Genomic DNA, 18514 nt, shown 5'->3' with positions numbered 1-18514 from the left:
GGAGGCTGGGTCATTAAATACATTTAAGGTGGAGATAGACAGATTTTTGCAAGATAAGGGAGTGAAGGGTTATGGGGAGCGGGCGGGGAAGTGGCTTTGAGCCCAAGATCAGCCATGATCTTATTGAATGGTGGAGCAGGCTCGAGGGGCCAAGTGGCCTATTCCTGCTCCTATTTCTTACGTTCTTAAACACCAGCATGGTGCAGTGGGGCCGAATGGCCTGTTTCTGTGCTGTACATTCGATGTAATTCAGGCAAAAAAATGTCCAAATTTCTTTGTGCGGTTCGATTGGATTACCTTCTGCTTTCTGAGAAATGTCCCGATGGCCAATGTAGAATGAATTAATAAATTCAAATCACATGTTAGTAAATTCGCAGATCAGCCAATCAACTTTGAGGATTTTGGACATAAGAACTGTACAACTGCAATAATTGGAATGGAAGATCTGCTCCTAAGAAAGCGCGGCGCCAATTAGCATACAAGGGGGTGTGACACCCAGTGTGACAAAACTCTGTGCTAAAGATACCCAATGACAACACGCAACAGGGCTCGGATAAATGGGTCATTTTATTATCAAATACAATGTAAATAGTGAGAATAAGATATCTCCAAGCAGTTAACATTCAGTACAACAAGATTTATACATTCTGAGTAAATCCCATGGATCTCAAGGCATACATTAAATCTATCCAGTGAGTGAAATATGGGATTGAGACTGATCTACATACAGATTATTTAGAGCATTACAGACATCTCCATTGTCACAGAAGGGAATCAGATAGAACGCCTCACTACTACCATGTGACATTAGTGTAGGGGATCCCTCCAACCCACCCCTAACCCACCCACCCACCCACCTTCTCTAAATATCGGTAGCGCTGTGCAGGAACGGGACCACACTCTATTTGGAGCTATTCCATGACATAACGACGCACCCTCTAATCAGCTACATTACGCTACACTCTGTTTATACAGTTTAAGCGGACATGTATTGCACCTTTGCTCCTATGAAAGACGGGCATGCAAACACAACTTCACTTTTAGCGTTTTAAAAACTTTCTTTTCACCATTTATCGTCACGGTAAAACCTGTATTAAGATGGCGGCTTCGTTACTTGACTTGCCTTTGCAGCTCAGTAATATTAAAAGGATTTTTTTTGTGTGTGTGTCTTGGAAAGAGAACAAACCCTACTGGTCCAGCCATATCGCATCGTTCACCCCTCCCTTTACATAAAAACTTATTATCTGGAGCAAGAGGATAAGCGTTTGGCCCTCGCCCCCCAGTACGATTATCCTATCATAGACGCTTAACCCCCCCATCCCTAATTGTTAACTCCCAACTTTAAGAAACACTTAAGTTCCTTCCCTTACCTCGAGCAATGCTAATATCTCTAAACTCTACAATTTGGTACTTTTATAGTGCTCTTTGCTCACTCACTGGATCCATTAGCATGTTAGAGGCGAATAACACACTGTCTGTGTGGAGTTTGCACATTCTCCCCGTGTTTGCGTGGGTTTTCTCCGGGTGCTCCGGTTTCCTCCCACAGTCCAAAGATGTGCAGGTTAGGTTGATTGGCCATGATAAAAAAAATAAAATTGACCCTTAGTGTTAGGGGGATTAAATACGTGGGGTTACGGGGATAGGGTGGGATATGTGTTGGTGTAGGGGTTACGGGGATCGGGTGGGATATGTGTCGGTGCAGGCTCGATGGGCCGAAATGGCCTCTATCTGTACTGTGAGGTTTCTGTGATTTCTGTGATTTCTGTGACTCACATTTCTTGTGTAATACTCGGTCCTCGTGAAATGATTTGCATTTGAGAAATTAAAATATAACACACAGGCCCCACGAGTCTCTGACTACATCATTTACAAACAAGCCAAAGCCGTCACATCCCAGTAAGTGAGTGCTCTGACCAGAGAAACAAAATACAAAAATGGAGTACACTTGCAGTAATTAACTGGAGAAAAACAGTGAATACTACGATCAAGAGGGTGGTTCCAGGCCAATCGCCTGGTGCCCGGTGCTCTGGGCTACGAACCGTCACGTATTTAGAGAAACAGTAGCTGGAAGATGGAAGAACAGTGTAGGTACAAGGTCGATTCAAACTGGTCAGACCGGACCAACGTGCAGCTGAGCTAAGCACTGCAGCCCTCTGCAGAACAAGCTCAGGACGAAGCTTAGGTAATTCAGTCATAACTGATCAAGTTGTAACCAGCAAAGAATTTCTGTGCAGCGTTTGAACAGTGGGTGATCTTGTTATTAAATCCTCTATCCCAGTAATGCACTACCAACCTGCACAAGTCAAAGCCCCACAGCAATGTGATAATGACCAGATAATCTGTTTTAGTGAGGTTGGTTGAGGGATAAATATTAGCCCCAGGACACCGGGGATAACTTCCCTGCTCTTCTTCGAAATAGTGCCGTGGGATCTTTTACATCCACCTGAGAGGGCAGACGGGGCCTCGGTTTAATGTCTCATCTGAAAGACGGCACCTCCAACAGCGGGAGTGTCAGCCTAGCTTTATGTGCTCAAGTCTCTGGAGTGGGACTTGAACCCACAACCTCCTGACTCAGAGGCAAGGGTGCTGCCCACTGAGCCATGGCTGACACCTGTACCAGTGCCCCAGACCACATTCCGAGTGTTCTTTGAACTGCTCCCATCCCCGAGAATAGGGTGCAGGGGGTCTGGGGCTTGACGTGAATCGCTCCGTTAAAGGCGCTATATAAATGCAAGTTGTCGTGGTTGATTCCGTGCACTGTCACGTTTGATGCTATTGTTGTGCCTTTACACAGGGACAGTACCAGAGTATTCAGCAGACTGCAGGGCGAGAGAGCTGGAGACCATTTTGACTTTGGGCGAGATTGGGCGATATTGGCTGGGCTGCCCGTTAAACACCTCTCCTGACCTTTGTTTCTAATCGGGAACAGTGTTTAACGGGCGGTCGATATCATGCGATTGGCACAAAGTGAAAATTACTCCCCAGACAGTTTGGTGTCAGAGTGCCTCGAAAAGTCAAGAAATACTTGTTTATTGAGGCTGTAGTTTCTTAAATTAAACCCAAACATCGGCAAGAGAACTATGTGTGTGTGTGTGTGTGTCAGTGTGTGTGGGTCAGTCTGTGTGTGTGAGGGTCGGTGTGTGTGTGTGTGTGTGTGTGTGGGGGTGGGTGGGTGTGTGGGGTGTGTGTGTGGGTGGGTGGGTGTGTGGGGTGTGTGTGTGGGTCGGTGTGTGTGGGGGTCAGTGTGAGGGTCAGTGTGTGTGAGGGTCGGTGTGTGAGGGTCGGTGTGTGTGTGTGTGTGGGTCAGTGTGTGTGTGTGAGGGTCGGTGTGTGTGGGTCGGTGTGTGAGGGTCGGTGTGTGTGGGTCGGTGTGTGAGGGTCGGTGTGTGTGTGTGTGTGGGTCAGTGTGTGTGTGTGTGGGTCAGCGTGTGTGGGTCGGTGTGTGAGGGTCGGTGTGTGTGTGTGTGTGGGTCAGTGTGTGTGTGTGTGGGTCAGCGTGTGTGTGTGTGAGGGTCGGTGTGTGTGGGTCGGTGTGTGAGGGTCGGTGTGTGTGGGTCGGTGTGTGAGGATCGGTGTGTGTGTGTGTGTGGGTCAGTGTGTGTGTGTGTGAGGGTCGGTGTGTGTGTGCGTGTGTGTGTGTGTGGGTGGGTGGGTGTGTGGGGTGTGTGTGTGGGTCGGTGTGTGTGTGCGTGTGTGGGTCGGTGTGTGTGTGTGTGTGGGTCAGTGTGTGTGTGTGTGGGTCGGTGTGTGTGTGGGTTGGTGTGTGAGGGTCGGTGTGTGTGGGTCTGTGTGTGAGTCGGTGTGTGTGGGTCAGTGTGTGAGGGTCGGTGTGTGTGTGGGTTGGTGTGTGAGGGTCGGTGTGTGTGTGTGTGTGTGGGTCAGTGTGTGTGTGTGTGGGTCGGTGTGTGTGTGTGTGTGAGGGTCGGTGTGTGTGGGTCAGTGTGTGAGGGTCGGTGTGTGTGTGTGTGTGTGGGTCAGTGTGTGTGTGTGTGGGTCGGTGTGTGTGTGTGTGTGTGGGTCAGTGTGTGTGTGTGTGGGTCGGTGTGTGTGTGTGTGTGAGGGTCGGTGTGTGTGGGTCTGTGTGTGAGGGTCGGTGTGTGTGTGTGTGTGTGGGTCAGTGTGTGTGTGTGTGGGTCGGTGTGTGTGTGTGTGTGTGGGTCAGTGTGTGTGTGTGTGGGTCGGTGTGTGTGTGCGTGTGTGGGTCGGTGTGTGTGTGTGTGTGGGTCGGTGTGTGTGTGTGTGTGAGGGTCGGTGTGTGTGGGTCTGTGTGTGAGGGTCGGTGTGTGTGGGTCAGTGTGTGAGGGTCGGTGTGTGTGTGGGTTGGTGTGTGAGGGTCGGTGTGTGTGTGCGTGTGTGGGTCTGTGTGTGTGTGTGTGTGGGTCAGTGTGTGTGTGTGTGGGTCGGTGTGTGTGTGTGTGTGAGGGTCGGTGTGTGTGGGTCAGTGTGTGAGGGTCGGTGTGTGTGTCTTGAGCCGGTGACACCGCTCAGGTTCAGGACCAGCACCGTCCTAGTAACTCCTATAGTTTGTGGAATGGGGGGAGGGGATATTGGCTGGATAATTCTCTACTCATCGAGTCTGTAGAATGGCACATTTTCAGTGACAGCACCAAACACTGGTCATCGTGGAGATAAACAAGACAATCTAGTTCATCTTTCCAATAGAAACCTACGCTCTCCCCCAGGCCGTCACAGCACTGAACCGCTTCTTGAGTGACTCCAGCGCTTTGCCTGCATAGAGATTATTCCTGGTATTGAGCTCTCTGTGAAGAAGTGCCTCCTGACATCAGTACTGACCTTGCAGGTACTGCAGGAGCTCATACAGAGCTAAGCTGCTTCTATTCTGCCCTAACCCGGTCGCTCTACGTCGGGACATCTTAAAGCTGTTCATGACAATTTCCTCTGGTCAGTGTTCACTAACGTCAAAAAAGACCCTGTTCACAATTTCACTGGGAATACCAAGAAGAGAATTTTCATGAACACACGAGCGGTGATCGGGGAAAATTTATCCCTCAGAGTCTTACCTGCAACCTCAGAACATGCTCCCTCCCACTGCTCCAGTGTGACATTTCTGTGAACTTGCATCAGCCAACATGTGCTGAGTAATGGAGGTTATGGCCCACAGCAACTAGGAATTGGATGTGAGTGTGTGTGAACGTGTGTGTGTGTGTGTGTGTGAGAATGTGTGTGTGAACGTGAGTGTGTGAGAATGTGTGTGTGAATGTGCATGTGTGAACATGAGTGTGTGAACGTGCGTGAGTGTGAACATGTGAGTGAGCGTGTGTGAACATGTGAGTGAGTGTGAACATGCGTGTGAGTGTGTGTGAACATGTGTGTGGGTGTGAACGTGTGTGTGTGAGGGTGAACGTGTGTGTGAGTGTGAACATGTGTGTGAGTGTGTGTGAACATGTGTGTGTGTGTGAACACGTGTGAGTAAGTGTGAACATATGCATGAGTGTGAACATGTGTGTGTGAACATGTGTGAGTGTGAACATGTGCATGAGTGTGAACACGTGTGTGTGTGAACATGTGTATGAGTGTGAACACATGTGAGTGTGAACATGTGTATGAGTGTGAACACGTGTGTGAGTGTGAACATGTGTATGAGTGTGAACATGTGTGTGTGAGTGTGAACATGTGTGTGAGTAAGTGTGAATGTGTCCTCTTCCTGCATCACTCACACATGCCCCCTGGTGGATCAATCAGGCAACAGCATCGTAATCATTCACGGCGAAATAATCTTAAATTTACTGGCATCCTTTCAACTGGAGGTTAGTGAGATATTGTGGTGGGGCGGGGTGGGGGGGTGCTGGTGTGGAGGTAACTTTAACAACTGGGTACAAGCAGGAATAAAAAAAATTACACTTCACTAACTCCATAGCAACAACCCGCCCCTCCCTCCGACACTGGTGTGTGTCCACACAGCCTGGTCTAGTAGCAGGGATCGCTGACACTCAGCTAGTGTTCGCCTACAGGGCAACATTTCTGTTAAGGATAATGTTTCACTCGGGAGTTTAGATTCAGTGACACCTTTTCAGTGCTATAGTTGGTCCTGCAAACAGCTTCCAGAGAGAAACATGATCTGTCGCTGAAACTAAAATATTAAATAGGCCTGTTTGACAATTCAGCCCAGTGCTTATTGTATTAAACAGTCTCCGATTTGGTGGAACTCAAAGCCAGACCACAAGTTGGGCAAATTTAAAACTGCTCAATACATGTGCTGAGGCTTTCAGAGTGGTGCTGGCTTCCTTCCAGTGTTTGGGAGAGTATCTCTGCTGACAGGAAACAGACCTGCATTTCACACAACGTGTCAGGATTGCTGATTTTTCCCAATGAGATCGGCTTGTCTGGGATTGCCGTGGCACTGGCAAACTTGGGACATTTTGGAGGGTTTCCTATTCCTGCTCCCTCGCCCCACTTCACACGCACGTCCTATGGAGATGCTGCACTCCGCGGGCAGTGACTTATTCCCCAGTTTGAAAGTGTTCCGAGTTTCACATCAAAATTAAATGCAAACTTACAGAAACATTGTAATTACCGGCACATATGGGTGAGCAGTGGGTGAGGGGCAGTGGGTGAGGGGCGGTGGGTGAGGGGCAGTGGGCGAGGGGCAGTGGGTGAGGGGCGGTGGGTGAGGGGCAGAGGGCGAGGGGCAGTGGGTGAGGGGCAGTGGGTGAGGGGCAGTGGGTGAGAGGCGAGGGGCAGTGGGTGAGGGGCAGAGGGGCAGTGGGTGAGGGGCAGTGGGTGAGGGGCGGTGGGCGAGGGGCGGTGGGCGAGGGGCAGTGGGTGAGGGGCAGTGGGCGAGGGGCAGTGGGTGAGGGGCAGTGGGTGAGGGGCAGTGGGCGAGAGGCGAGGGGCAGTGGGTGAGGGGCGGTGGGTGAGGGGCAGAGGGGCAGTGGGTGAGGGGCAGTGGGCGAGGCAGTGGGTGAGGGGCAGAGGGGCAGTGGGTGAGGGGCAGAGGGGCAGTGGGTGAGGGGCAGTGGGTGAGGGGCAGTGGGCGAGGGGCAGTGGGCGAGGGGCAGAGGGGCAGTGGGTGAGGGGCAGTGGGCGAGAGGCGAGGGGCAGTGGGTGAGGGGCGGTGGGTGAGCGGCGGTGGGTGAGGGGCAGTGGGTGAGGGGCGAGGGGTGAGCGGCAGTGGGTGAGGGGCAGTGGGTGAGGGGCGAGGGGCGGTGGGTGAGGGGCGGTGGGTGAGGGGCAGTGGGTGAGGGGTAGTGGGTGAGGGGCGGTGGGTGAGGGGCGGTGGGTATGGGGCAGTGGGTGAGGGGCGGTGGGTATGGGGCAGTGGGTGAGGGGCAGTGGGTGAGGGGCGAGGGGCGGTGGGTGAGGGGCGGTGGGTATGGGGCAGTGGGTGAGGGGCGGTGGGTATGGGGCAGTGGGTGAGGGGCGGCGGGTGAGGGGCGGTGGGTATGGGGCAGTGGGTGAGGGGTAGTGGGTGAGGGGCGAGGGGCGGTGGGTATGGGGCAGTGGGTGAGGGGCGGTGGGTATGGGGCAGTGGGTGAGGGACAGTGGGTGAGGGGCGAGGTGCGGTGGGTGAGGGGCGGTGGGTATGGGGCAGTGGGTGAGGGGCGGTGGGTGAGGGGCAGTGGGTGAGGGGCAGTGGGCGCGGGGCAGTGGGTGAGGGGCAGTGGGTGAGGGGCAGTGGGCGAGAGGCAGTGGGTGAGGGGCGGTGGGTGAGGAGCGGTGGGTGAGGGGCGAGGGGCAGTGGGTGAGGGGCGAGGGGCGGTGAATGATGGGCAGTGGGTGAGGGGCTGACATTGTCTACTACACAGTCAACTAACATTACTCTAGAATGAAAAAGCTGTTACTTACCTCTCTATTTCGCTATATTGTTCTCAAATGTTTCCTACAACAATGAGCTCCTCATTCACACCCCTTCCCCTCCTCCTGGTTCAACTGCAACAGATTCAGGACTGTGATGTGTAAATGGTACACTTGCGGTGGTCAGCAACATCACTGGTGAGTGCGGCCGCCAACTGATGGTAGCTTGCTGTGCCCAGTCGTGTCAGTGTGGTAAATAAGTAGTGTTAAGTAGTGCAGTTAGTAGTGTCAATGATGTGCTGACTGGTGCCAGGGAGGTCATTGGTAACTGGTAGTGTACACGGTGGGACAGAGGATGAGTTAATCAGAAGGAGTAGAAGTGGTTTATGAACGGTGGAGAGAATGTGCCCAATGGTTAGTAGTGCTAATCATACAGCTGTTGCTCCTCTACCAGATGTAGCCCCCATCATCGGTCTCCCCAACTTCACCCTCTTCCTCCTCTGTTTCTTCGGCATTCTCTTCTGTCTCTTTCTCTTCCTCATCCTCCCATCCAACTCCGCTGCCAAAGTCACCGGAGAAACTTATCACATCATCTGTAAAAGCGGCAAGAAAATCCGGGTCAGTCGCAGCAGAAAGAACATCACGGAGCAAAGTTGCCAATGAGAGCAAGGTATTTAAAAGCCTGTGTGGAAGGGGAGGGGAGGGACGGGAGGGAGGGAAGGGCAGTGACAGGGCCAAGAGAATAGGAGGGGGAAAGAGGAGAGGAGGAAGGGAAAGGAGGTGCTCGGGTTACCAACTGTGGTTGGACTCATGGTGGGAGGTTTCATCACATGACCTCCAACCGCCCCGCTCCCCCACTCTCCCGCCATTGGTCGCCCAACATGTCAATCCTCCCGGAGCCCCGCCACGGACAAGATGGGCCGAATGGCCTCCTTCTGTGCTGTTAATTTATATGATTTCCCACACCAATTGGAAAGCAAACAGACACTTCATCACCTGATTGGGTGATTCTTGACTGTCAGTCAGACAGCCTGTTTTTTGCCATCTCCAAGGTTTGTATAACTAATAACTAAAAAGACTTTTCTCCTGGGTTGCTCGAATCTTTCAATCCTGGAGACTCCAGGACAACCCTGGGGGGGGGTTGGCCTCCCTCGGAAGAGCAACTGATAACTGACAAGGGTAACAATCACTGTCCTCCTCTTAAAGAGCGCAGAATAGCAACATAGGGGCAGGAGGAGTCCATTCAGCCCCTCGAGCCTGCTCTGCCATTCAATCAGATCATGGTTGCTCTGTACCCCAACTCCATCCACCCACCTTTGCTCCATACCCTTACCTAACAAAAATCTATCACTCTCAGTCTTGAAAGCTCCAACTAATCCCCAGCATCCACAGCCTTTTGGGGCAGAGAGCTCCAGATTTCTACTACCCTTGGTGTGAAACAGTACTTCCTGATTTCCCTCCGAAAGGGCCCGGTTCTAATTTTAAGGTTACGCCCCCCTCGTTCTTGATTCTCCCACCAGAGGAAATAGTTTCTCTCTCTCTACCCTGTCGAAACTGTGTAACATTTTAAGCACCTCGATCAGATCACCCCTCAACCTTCTAAACTCAAGGGAACAGAAGCCAACTTTGTGGAACCTGTCCTCATAATTTAGTGCCTAAATCCACTAGAAATGAACAAATAACGTTTCGGTCCCAAAGTTCAGGGTGTGTTTCCTTGGGGGGGAGGCTGACTGGTGAGTGAGAGAGAGCGGATTCTATGGAACTGCTCGGGTTACTTCCGGTCAAAGCAAAACGCAGTACGAGGTGATTACCGCAGTCGGGGTTTCCTTTAACACGGGTTCCGGTCACCTCACCGCCCTGCTGGTCGACGCACCAGCACTCGCCAGAGTAAGCGTTGCACTGCAGCTTCCGATAGTAGCCGTCCTCATCGCAGCTGGGGATGAGGGTACCTGTGAGACAGAGAGTGGGGTTAGTCTCGCACAGTGGCCAGAACCTGGCCATCAACTCATTGAAAGAAAGAATTCGCATTTCTCCAGCGCCGTTCGTGACCTCAGGATGCCTCAAAGTGCTTCACAGCCAATGAAGTACTTTTTTTTTTAAAGTGTGGTCACTGTCGTAATGTAGGGAACGCGCCAGCCAATTTGCGCACAGCACGATCCCACAAACAGTGATGATGATCCCTCAAAGCAGATAATCTGTTTTGAGGTGTTGGTTGAGGGGTACATGCATGGCCAGGACACCGGGGATAACTCCCCCACCCCCTGCTCTTTTTCAAAATAGTGCCATGGGATCTTTTACATCTGCCTGAGAGAGTAGACGGGGCCTCAGTTTAATGTCTCATCCAAAAGACGGCACCTGCGACAGTGCAGCACTCCACTGGAATGTCAGCCTGGATTATGTGTTATTACAATGCTCTGAGAGTGGGACTTGAACCCACAACCTTTGAGATTTAGAAGGCAAGAGTGCTACCTGCTGAGCCACAGCTGTCACCCAGCACCTTGCACAGCCTCTGGAAGTCCCAAAGTCCAAGGAATTTACAGCCAGTTAATTACTTTTGACTGGCAGCCTCAGCTGTTACGGAGGCAAAACAATTAACAACACAACCTACATAGGGTGGCTAGGCCGTGCCCTGCGATGACCATCAAACACAACTGGGGGATTCAGCTAGTTGAAATAATCCATGTTGTCTTAGACTGATCCCGTATGTTCAGTCGGAGGAACCATGGATTACTTCCTTGGTTTTCATGGGAAAATGGACAGAATCAGAAGGATGAGGTTCCCAAAACCCTGTCAAATATCCCCAGCTGTGAAGCGCTTTGGGACGTCCCGAGGTCGTGAAAGGCGCTGGAGAAATGCAAGTCTTTCTTTGTTTAAATGTGTTATTAGGGGTGGCAGGGGTCCCTTCCCCAGAAGGACATTAAACATAGAAAAATAGAAAAATAGGAGCAGGAGTCGGCCATTCGGCCCCTCGAGCCCGCTCCACCATTCAATGCGATCATGGCTGATCATCCAAATTCAGTACCCGGTCCCTGCCTTCTCCCCATATCCACCAGCTTTTCCTGGTGCCAGCCTATAAAATCACCAGGCTTACTGACATTGATATCACAACTTGCCAGGGCGGGTTTTCCTCGGTTGTTAATCCAGGACCATAACCAATGGGCTAGCAGGTCATGGCCATTCATAACCCGCAGGGAGAGCTCTTTGGGCACCTGGCCCGCTCTTCAGGCGCGGGGCAAGCCCTGCTCACCAAACCCCTTCTGACCTGCCCTGTATCGGCAGCCCCAGTTTACAGGCCATTCTGCTAAACAAGCTGTCTTTAGTTAATCTGGATCTACGTGTGTTTTTGATGTTTGCGTATGTGCGGCAGAGATAAACTAAAGTAACAATCTAATCTACTTCTCGATTTGCTGTGGCTTAAACCTTCGCAAACCGCAAATAACCAGTTCTCTGAATGGCCGCCTAATCATTAACCATCACTTAAACAGCCCGCAATCTGATTGGCTTTTTTGCAAACATTGATGCTGAAACACTTTCCAAACCGAAAAGCCCTGAGCTGGATAGCATTGCACAAGATGGCAGAGCAAATGACAAAAGCCTCGTACACTCGTACGCTGCCTGGGGCTCATCCTGTAAAGAGCGGACCTGTGCCACATTGCAGTGGAGAGAGCATACAGGTTCAATCCGAGAGGGGGGGGGGGGCGGGGGTATGTTGGAGAACCTCGCTCAACATCCAAGGAGCAAAAACAGGCCAGGAACATTCTTTCTCACCAGATCATCTGTTTTGTGGTGGTTGAGGGATGCACACATGGCCAGGACACCGGGGAGAACTCCCCTGCTCATTTTAAAAATAGTGCCATGGGATCTTTTACATCCGCCTGAGAGAGCAGACGGGGATGTTTACCAGGGTTTTGGGGACCTCATCCTTCTGATTCTGTCCATTTTTTCCCATGAAAACCAAGGAAGTAATCCACAGTTCCTCCGACTGAACATATGGGATCAGTCTAAGACAACATGGATTACTTCAACTAGCTGAATCCCCCAGTTGTGTTTGATGGGGATAAGAGTCAGCTGTGGCTCAGTGGGTAGCACGCTCTCAGACGGTCGTGGGTTCAAGTCCCAGCCTATAAAATCACCAGGCTTACTGACATTGATATCACAACTTGCCAGGGCGGGTTTTCCTCGGTTGCTAGTCCAGGGCCATAACCAATGGGCTAGCAGGTCATGGCCATTCACAACCCGCAGGGAGAGCTCTTTGGGCACCTGGCCCGCTCTTCAGGCGCAGGGCAAGTCAGTAAGTACCGGCAGGGTATTGGAGGACAGATTCATTTATCCTTTGAGTCCCACGAGCTTTTCTCAAAATGTATAAATGGGGAAACGAATGTCACTGCTTGAGCCTGCCTCAACATCAATGATAAGGTTTTACTTGCAAAAAAAAGACTTGCATTTATATATCTATTTTTTTATTCGCTTATGGGATGTGGGCGCCGCTGACAAAGCTGGCATTTATTGCCCATCCCTAACTGCCCCTTGAGAAGGTGGTGGTGAGCCGCCTTCTTGAACCGCTGCAGTCCGTGTGGTGAAGGTGCTTCCACAGTGCTGTTAGGGAGGGAGTTCCAGGATTTTGACCCAGCGCCGATGAAGGAACGGCCGATATATTTCCAAGTCAGGATGGTGTGTGACTTGGAGGGGAACTTGGAGGTGGTGGTGTTCCCATGCACCTGCTGCCCTTGTCCTTCTAGGTGGAAGAGGTCGCGGGTTTGGGAGGTGCTGCCAAAGAAGCCTTGGCGAGTTGCTGCAGTGCATCTTGTAGATGGTACACACTGCAGCCACGGTGCGCCGGTGGTGGAGGGAGTGAATGTTTAAGGTGCTTAAGATGTTTAAGTTTCTATTGTATAACGTCTTTCACAACTGTGCAGTTTTTGATGTATTTAATTCATCTTTCTATGTATTACAGAAAGGCGGAGGGGATGCACCTCAGTTACAGGAAACTCTTTGGTATCCGGCACCGACGGGACCGTGATGGAGCCGGCTGATTAAAAATTCCGGATGACGGTTATTTACCGAGGCTATTTTTAACAAAGAAAAATTTAAAAATCAAGAAATGTGCAGTATACAGTAATTGGGTACTCACCTACAGAATGTTGTGTTAAATGGATGGTGGGAGATGCTTGATTAAGTACAGTACTGCCAGTTGAGGGTAATGCAATGCAATGACTACGAGCAGCGTGGGAGACACACAGTACCCCTGTAAAATGGCGGATCAGAAGAGACTAGCGGCAGCGCGGGAGAGTCAGACTCCTGTTACAGGGGTATTGAGGCGTTCCGACTCCCGACAGCGCCAAGAAGCCGAGTAGTGGCAGTTTGGAGAACTACCCCCACTGACTAACTCGGCCACCGCGGGAGACTCGGACTCGGCAACATTGCCGGTTATTGAGGTGTTGTTTTCTGAGTGAGAATTTTGACACTTAATAGAGAATTCCGGATATTTAGGTGCTGTTTAAACGAGAGTTTCCTGTACTTATTTGCACAGAAGGGTGCACTTGGCTGCAATACTAAATCTTGAGGCTGTGACCTATCGAATCCCCCAGGGGTGTGCAAAAGACTACAGTTTCCAGCTGAGACTCACCAGGCACCTTCCGTACAGCCTCTTGCAGTTGGATCTTCTCCAGCTCAGCCAGGCAGGGGGGCTCTGCGACAACACAAAGAGATGGTTCAACAACAATAACTTGCATTTATACAGCACCTTTAACTCAGTAAAACGTCCCATCGCGTTTCACCGGAGCGATTATCAAACAAAGCTCGACACCGAGCCACATACGGATATATTAGAGCAGGTCGGTTTTAAGGAGCGTCTTAAAGGAGGAGAGGGAGAGGCGGAGAGGTTTAGGGAGGGAATTCCAGAGCTTAGGGCCCGGGCAACTGAAGGCACGGCCACCAATGGTGGAGCGATTAAAATCGGGGATGCTCAAGAGGCCAGAATTAGAGGAGCGCAGAGATCTCAGAGGGTTGTAGGCAATATTCCCTCTAATTTCTTCTGGCTGCGCAGCCCCTTTAACGGGTCGCGCGGTTCATTTAAATCTCCGCGATTGCGCGGTTTTTCCATTGCGTGGCCGGCGAGCGGCCTGTGCGGGACCTCCGGGCTGGTGACCGGGACCTCCGGGCTGCTGCGAGGGACCTTGGGGCTGCTGCGAGGAACCTCAGGGCTGCTGCGAGGGACCTCGGGGCTGCTGCGAGGGACCTCCGGGCTGCTGCATGGCTGCACAGCCACGCAGCTTAACGGGGAACATTGGTTGTAGGGGCTGGAAGAGGTTACATTGATAGGGAGGGGGCGAGGCCAGGGAGGGATTTAAGCACAAGGATGAGAATTTTAAATTCGAAGCTTTGCTGGACCGGGAGCCAATGTAGGTCAGCGAGCCTCACGGGTGATGGGTGAACGGGACTTGGTGAGAGTTTGGACACGGGCAGCAGAGTTTTGCATTCGCAAGTTACCGGGCCAAAGGTGGGTTGGGAGAATGCGATAAATAAAGCCACTGTATAAAATTCAAAAATGTTTTTCCATTAAATCTCTAAACATTGGTCACATAATAAACGTAAAAGACAAACAGTAGTTTGCATTATGTAGCAGTAATCATGCAAAAGATTCTACAAAAGGGAGCGGTTCCCCTTCAAGTCACACACCATCCTGACTTGGAAATATATCGGCCGTTCCTTCATCGTCGCTGGGTCGAAATCCTGGAACTCCCTCCCTAACAGCACTGTGGGAGCACCTTCACCACACGGACTGCAGCGGTTCAAGAAGGCGGCTCACCACCACCTTCTCGAGGGCAATTAGGGATGGGCAATAAATGCTGGCCTTGCCAGCGACGCCCACATCCCAGGAATGAAAGCTTCAAACAGGGTGGATGCAGAACAGCAAATGGAGGAATTTAAGGGAGAAAGAAAGACTTGCATTGCTATAGCGCCTTTCATGACCGCCGGACCAAAGCGCTTTACAGCCAATGAAGTACTTTTGAAGTGGAGTCGCTGTTGTAATGTGGGAAACGCAGCAGCCAATTTGCACACAGCAAGCTCCCACAAACAGCACTGTTATAGTGATGTTGGTTGAGGGATAACTCCCCTGCTCTTCTTCGAAATAGCGCTGCATCCGCCTGAGAGAGCAGACGGGGCCTCAGTTTAACGTCTCATCTGAAAGACGGCACCTCCGACAGTGCAGCACTCCCTCGGCACTGCACTGGAGTGGAGTGTCAGCCTAGCTTTAATGTGCTCAAGTCCCTGGAGTGGGACTTGAACCCACAACTGTCTGACTCAGAGGCGAGTGCGCTACCCACTGAGCCACAGCTGACTCACTAAGGGATTGAAAGGTTGGCCCAAAAGATGGGATTTTGGGGGAGCTTTTGAAGGGAGGGGGATTTTGAAGCAAGGGGAAGTGGTTTTGGATTATCTAAACGGAAATGAAAATTGGGCGGTTTCTAAAATGGAGTCCGATCTGCAACAGTGCAGTAAGTCTACTTGTTGAGTTAAGTTTGTGTAGATCATCCATTATTTTATTACTTAAACTAGAAGGTGCTTGTTCACTGGTCTGCACAAAACAGGACACTTCCTGGAGTAAGGGACCGTCCACGAACGATCGCACTTTTATCACCATGCAGAACACTTCCTGGAGTAAGGGACCGTCCACAAACGCTCGCACTATTATCACCGTGCAGAACAGAGACACTTCCTGGAGTAAGGGACCGTCCACAAACGCTCGCACTATTAGCACCGTGCAGAACAGAGACACTTCCTGGAGTAAGGGACCGTCCACAAACGATCGCACTATTATCACCATGCAGAACACTTCCTGGAGTAAGGGACCGTCCACAAACGCTCGCACTATTATCACCTTGCAGAACAGAGACACTTCCTGGAGTAAGGGACCGTCCACAAACGATCGCACTATTATCACCGCGCTGAACAGAGACACTTCCTGGAGTAAGGGACCGTCCACAAACGCTCGCACTATTATCACTGCGCAGAACAGAGACACTTCCTGGAGTAAGTGACCGTCCACGAACGCTCGCTCTATTATCACCGTGCAGAACAGGACACTTCCTGGAGTAAGGGACCGTCCACGAACGCTCGCACTATTATCACTGTGCAGAACAGGACACTTCCTGGAGTAAGGGACCGTCCACAAACGCTCGCACTATTATCACTGTGCAGAACAGAACACTTCCTGGAGTAAGGGACCGTCCACGAACGCTCGCTCTATTATCACCGTGCAGAACAGGACACTTCCTGGAGTAAGGGACCGTCCACGAACGCTCGCTCTATTATCACAGTGCAGAACAGGACACTTCCTGGAGTAAGGGACCGTCCACGAACGCTCGCTCTATTATCACTGTGCAGAACAGGACACTTCCTGGTGTAAGGGACCGTCCACGAACGCTCGCTCTATTATCACCGCACTGAACAGAGACACTTCCTGGAGTAAGGGACCGTCCACGAACGCTCGCTCTATTATCACACAACGTACTTTCCCTCCAGAAGCAGAAGCACCACTCGGCCATGGAAACGTGTCCATCTCTGTAGGTGTCGCAGGAGTTGAAGAAAGGTCTCACGCAGACCTCGTATTTGTCCAGGTTGATGGCTGCAAGCTCCGTCTCATCCAGGAACAGGTCCACATCTGTATCCAGCTTGGAAAACATCCAGCCAATCGAATCCCTGCAGCTAGCCGCCAAACTCTTATCCAACACTTTAGAGGAAAGAAGCAGAGATTATGACTAAGAGAGAGAGAGCTAGAGATGGCTTAAAAAAAAGATATCCTTCAGGCCCCCAAGGCACTATTTTCTATTGGGATCATTCTCCGAAATGTTGGACATAATGCGATCTCTAGAGTGACATTGCGGAGACACAGCCACATATAAAGAAGGATTTGTCCAACATTTTAATCACGAGGCTCTGAAACATCTCAAAGAGCTTCACACACAATGAAAGCGACCTGTTATGTCGGCAGATGCGGCAGCCATGTTGCACACAGCAAGATCCCACAATAGGATGAACGGCCAGTGAATGTATTTTTTGGTGGTGTTGGTTGAGGGTTGGGGGCGGGGGGACTGTCGGTGGATGGGCATCGGAGGTGGTGCTGGGATTTGGAGAGTGGGGTTGGGGGGTCAAACCCCGTCCAAAGTTTGGAGCCTGATTGGAAGAAATGCTCTTACATTCTGTGGCTATACTTTCTCACATTCCTCCTTCCCTTTGCTTTAAAGACTTTGGTGAATCTCTGAGCTCATAGAATCATAGAATAGTACAGCACAGAAGGAGGCCATTCGGCCCATCGAGTCTGCGCCGGCTCTTTCGAAGAGCAATCCAGTTAGTCCCACTCCCCCGCTCTTTCCCCATATCCCTGCAATTTTTTCTCCTTCAAGTATTTATCCAACCCCCTTTTGAAGGCTACTACTGAATCTGCTTCCACCGCCCTATCAGGCAGCGCATTCCAAATCCTAACCACTCGTTGCGTAAAAAAGCTTTTCCTCATGTCGCCTCTGGTTCTTTTGCCAATCACCTTAAATCTGTGTCCTCAAGGAGCCTGTGTTGGGGAATGGAGTCCAGAGCTGTTACGCGATTGTGTATGTGATTCCCCGACCAGTACCAGTACAGCTATTGACATGAATCAGTCATTCATGAAAGAAAGACTTATGAAATAATACTGAGCGGCCTACGGGTGGCGCTGTCCAGGGAGAGTATAAATACTCGGGCACGGGCCCAGCTTGCGCAGGACATTCTTAACAGGAACTAGTGAAGGACACAACTAGACCTCCATGTTGTAAAACAGTTGATTAAAGCTTTGTTTAATGCTTAGACCAAGTGCCTAGTAGTTTTCTTATGTCAGCTATTGTGTGCACCAATCATGGACCAATTATCAATGTGAGTCTTGTATGTATTAGTCCCAGGCCTGAGACTGGTACACACAATGCTCACGCCGGCACAGCACCGAGACCGGCACGCCCTGGTGTGTGTAATCTGTGCCGCGGTATGGTGTCGCATTTAACCTCGTTCTGTGCGCGGCAGCAGTTCCCTGTCTGTTATATCAGCTACAGAATGGCTCAGGAACTCACCACTGGGTGTGCTGTCTGCAGGCCTCCCTGAGCTGTTCTGTTTGGCATTTTCGTGCAGCAGTTGGAACCAGTCCCTGAGTCGGTCGCCGAGATCTGCGAGATCCTGGCCTGTGCAGCCAGCTAGAGAGGGAAAGAGAGAGAGCAAGTGATAAAACAGCTGTCGCGTGTTTAGTATTGGGCCGGCACTTATAGGCAGGCCTTAACATGATGCTGTGGGATGATGGAGTGCGAACGTTGAACCCATTGTCCATTAATTTGAGACATGACGTGTGGTGAGTGCAGCGTGCTTGGGAGGAACAGGCGACTTTGGACCTCTGGCGGGGGGGGGGTGAAAGTGGACATGGGTTGGGTCGCCCATTATACAATACGCCCAATATTCTGCTCTGTTGAAATCAACTCAACTGGCCATCGGGTGGTGCGTATTACAGGCGATCAATGGGATATGGCCTGATTTGCAACCTCACCCAATTCCACCCCTCTGGTCCCCAAAGCTCTCCATCACTCTACTTCTCCTCGCCTCATGTCTGGGTCTGTTGTAGACTCACTGATCGAGATTGATGGCTGTGATAAGTCAACGACTCCATCATTGTTGTATCATGCCACTACCAGGGTGGTAGAGGGCGAACTAGATGGACCTTGGTCTTTTATTCGTCTAGCGGTTC

The 18514-nt window shown here is 51.2% G+C and overlaps 1 protein-coding gene across 1 annotated transcript in view; it reads right to left on the bottom strand.

Annotated features, from left to right (window-relative positions):
* Nucleotides 1-549: 549 nt before the first annotated feature.
* The window catches only part of LOC147098664 (testican-2-like), an 89457-nt gene continuing 71492 nt past the window's right edge, over nucleotides 550-18514 (bottom strand). The window contains exons 6-10 of the mRNA XM_085970654.1: nucleotides 17853-17972; nucleotides 16271-16489; nucleotides 13382-13444; nucleotides 9567-9704; nucleotides 550-8348 (exon numbers count right to left, since the gene is read on the bottom strand). Of these exons, the coding sequence (XP_085826780.1) occupies nucleotides 8203-8348; nucleotides 9567-9704; nucleotides 13382-13444; nucleotides 16271-16489; nucleotides 17853-17972 (686 nt within the window). The 3' untranslated portion in view covers nucleotides 550-8202. The remainder of the gene's footprint in view (nucleotides 8349-9566; nucleotides 9705-13381; nucleotides 13445-16270; nucleotides 16490-17852; nucleotides 17973-18514) is intronic.

Source organism: Somniosus microcephalus, chromosome 29 (assembly GCF_052327205.1).
Source record: "Somniosus microcephalus isolate GS21.2 chromosome 29, FLI_Smic_1.0, whole genome shotgun sequence".
NCBI lineage: Eukaryota > Metazoa > Chordata > Chondrichthyes > Squaliformes > Somniosidae > Somniosus > Somniosus microcephalus.
This window is presented reverse-complemented; position numbering and strand designations above follow the sequence as displayed.